Here is a 3,448-nt window from a genome sequence, read left to right on the forward strand (position 1 = left end):
TACACCGTGGCCTAACCAGTCACGACTGCAACACGCTCTACTTCTGTTGGTCGCTTGGTTATTTTTGTGGTGTTGTGCCAGCTAGTCCCGCCCACACCGAAACCTCATTTGACCAAATTAGTGCTCAAAGATGGATGAAGAGAAACAAATCATGGAAGTTTAGAATTAGTTACTGTATGATGATCCACAGGGAAAACCATAAAGAGAGTCGGAGCTGACTGAGAAAATCATGTAGTGCATGATGGACACAGACTGATTTTTTAGCTTCAAACTCTGATTCTATTCTGTGGATCGCTATCAGACATGTTTGGTAATTGGAGCCGATTCTAGAACACATTGTTTTCATTTTCACGTGTCTCTTAGCAACGAGGCACACGTTTCTACATGAGTTTGTTTTGAAAGTCTGTTTGCATTATTTAGTTTGCGATGCACAGCTTTTGTCTGTAAACATTCATAAAGTCAGAGAGAGTGTGTGTGTGTGTGTGTGTGTGTGTGTGTGTGTGTATATGTGAGTGAGTGAGTGTGTGTGTGTGTGTGACGCCTGTGCAGTGCGTTACAAGTGTGACACAGCATTCAAACAGAGAGAAACTGTTCTGATTGGCTGTACTTTTTGTCACATCAGGCCCCATTTTCACATTGGGTGTGAACGGCCGAACTGCTCGTGTTATGCTGCATCACGCATTCGTGTGTTTGCAGCAGTGCTTCACCTCTCTTGGGAACAGAGATGAGCGTGTCACCGTCCTGCTGAGAGACTGTGATCGTCGTGTCCGGAATCTCAGCCAACAGGTCCATCAGATCACACATCCCATAATCCACCACCTGCCAGTTCCTGGAGAAACACCTGACACACACACACAGATCAGGATGAAGCAGCAATGCCTCACGCTTCAGCAGCACAGAGAGACGCCGTACTGAGATGCTCACCAGTGATACGCCTGCGTGAAGTCCCCGATCACCACCTGTTTACTGGCCTGAAACTTCAGCAACTTCAGCAGGTCTTGAGTGAAGCGTTTGATCTGAGCGCGATGGGTCAGAGTCAACAAACGCTTGGAGCCTAAACCCAGGATCTGCACTCAGACACACACACACACACACACACATACATACATACATATATATATATATACACATACATATACATATACATATATACATATACATATATATATATATATATACATATACATATATATATATATTAGGGATGGTAATTTAACACGTTAATTAGATTAATTACGGTGAAAAATAATGCGTTAAACAACACATTTATGCACTTGCCCCGCCCCAGACCCACGTGGGTCATCTGACATTGCATACAGCTGATTGATGACAAATATGATGCAGGGCAACAACTCACTGTGTGATGAGCCTCGAGAACGTAGTTGGAATGTCCCTAAAATTCAAGATATGGGGCAAAAATGCCCGTTTGAGTGTTTGTCTCATTTACATCATATAGTTAAGCAATATCACACGAGCAATATAAGCAATATCACACAAGTGCAAATACTGACCATATACAACTGTTCAGTAAGTAAGAAGTTAATATTGTGTTATTTTAGACACAATGTTGTCTGTTTTGCTCAATTTTGCCAAATAAAAATATAAAGAAAGCAGAACTGTTCGTCTCCGAGCAACACACAGCGGCATTTCATTTCTTAATGCATGTTTTGAACGAACTGGATGAACCATTTGGCGCGTTGAACCATTGGCCATAGGCGCATTGGATTTGAAGCGGCGCTGCAAAGACCGATCGGTTTATGACATTAAAGGACCGCAAGAGCGATTCAAAAGCATGCAGAGTCGTCTGCTCTCTATAGCTCTCGCGGTACTTTGATGGCACACAACGATTGATCTGATGCTGATGATCCGCTTCAAGTTGAACAAGTCTAATGATTCAATGGACCATTCATACAGAACCATTTACTTCACTCCTGAATGAATCAGCTATTTGGACGAATCAAATGAATGAACAAATGACTTGATGACTTGATCATTAAGACATTTACCACCACCTACTGGAGTATCATTTCATTAAAGAAATAATTTCATATTTCCATAGTAATAATAATAAAATTAATAAAATAAATTATTAAAGGTATAGTTCACACACCCAAAAATGACAATTGTGTCAACATTTACTCACCCTCATGGTCCAAAAGAGTACATGTAATAAATTTGATCAAACAAAATATTTCTTGCTGAAGCTACTTTCTGTAATGTCAGTTTGATGCTTTATACAACAATGACTTTAAATTATCTTTTGAGTAATTTCTCAGCCAAATTTGATGTGCGATTAAATAATCGCCACATCATGTAATTAACTGGATAAAAAATTTTAATCGCTTACCAGCCCTAATATATATATATATTTTAAAGTGGCTGAGGAATCACAGAGAATGTCAAATAGATGTTAAAACTGCGAACTGAATGAAAAGCTGTGCTTGTGTTCAGACCTGCAGCACGTGAGGAACGGCCTCCAGCAGCTCCAGCAGTTTGGAGAATCCGTAGTCGGACACACGGCACTGCTTGGCAAAATGGTGGTGATACGCTGGAATGAACTTTGTGATGGGCACCAAACAGGACGGCTGGTTCTTCATCAGATCCACCATCTCTCGGCTGAACTGGATCAGCTGTGGGTTCCCAACCGGACTCTTACTGCGCTGCAGCCACGGATCTGACAAACACACAAACACACTTAGGCTTTTTCACTTACACAGTGGTGATGGCGAGAGAACACACACACACACACACACACACACACACACACACACACACCGCCCGGCTTGATGATCTTGAAGCCGTTCTGGGCCGTTACGATAGTCACTCCAGGGATGCAGGTGATGAGGTGCTCTAACGGGACGCTTCCCTCCAGCTTCCCCTCCTCTGCAACAGCTAAAGGACTGAACTCTGCTGCATAGCATTCTGGGAAACTGTTTACATACAGAAAACAGTCACATGTGCAAGACATTAACGGACCAATGAAATACAGTGGGTTTAGAAGAGAATCAGCCCCCTTTCAAATAATCACATTGTGTTGCTTTGCAGCCTGAAATGAAGAGGGACACAGTTTTTGTTTTATCCAGCTGTAATTACCCCGTGCAATTTATAACATCCAAGTGAAAGATAAAACACCAACATGTCAGAAAAAAAAACAAGTAAAAAATAATAAAACAGAATCTGATTCTTTTCTATACCCACTGAAACCACGTTTGTGTTTGTGTCTGTATGTATGTGTGTGTGTGAGCGAGAGAGAGCGTGCGTGCGTGTGTGAGCGAGAGAGTGAGCGTGCGTGAGCGAGAGAGTGAGCGTGCGTGCGTGTGAGCGTGCGTGTGAGCGAGAGAGTGAGCGTGCGTGCGTGCGCGAAGCGCGAGAGAGTGAGAGTGCGTGCGTGCGCGGCGAGAGAGTGAGCGTGCGTGCGTGCGCGAGCGAGAGAGTGAGCGTGCGTGCG

At 43.1% G+C, this 3,448-nt stretch overlaps 1 protein-coding gene across 1 annotated transcript in view; it reads right to left on the minus strand.

Moving 5' to 3' along the window:
• marf1 (meiosis regulator and mRNA stability factor 1) overlaps positions 1-3,448 on the minus strand; it is a 17,383-nt gene that overhangs the window by 4,118 nt on the left and 9,817 nt on the right. Inside the window, exons 15-18 of the mRNA XM_016494277.1 lie at positions 2,770-2,930; positions 2,454-2,674; positions 925-1,067; positions 708-841 (exon numbers count right to left, since the gene is read on the minus strand). Coding sequence (XP_016349763.1) covers positions 708-841; positions 925-1,067; positions 2,454-2,674; positions 2,770-2,930 — 659 coding nt within the window. The remainder of the gene's footprint in view (positions 1-707; positions 842-924; positions 1,068-2,453; positions 2,675-2,769; positions 2,931-3,448) is intronic.

The sequence above is a fragment of the Sinocyclocheilus anshuiensis genome, unplaced genomic scaffold (genome assembly GCF_001515605.1).
Source record: "Sinocyclocheilus anshuiensis isolate Anshui unplaced genomic scaffold, SAMN03320099.WGS_v1.1 scaffold2668, whole genome shotgun sequence".
NCBI lineage: Eukaryota > Metazoa > Chordata > Actinopteri > Cypriniformes > Cyprinidae > Sinocyclocheilus > Sinocyclocheilus anshuiensis.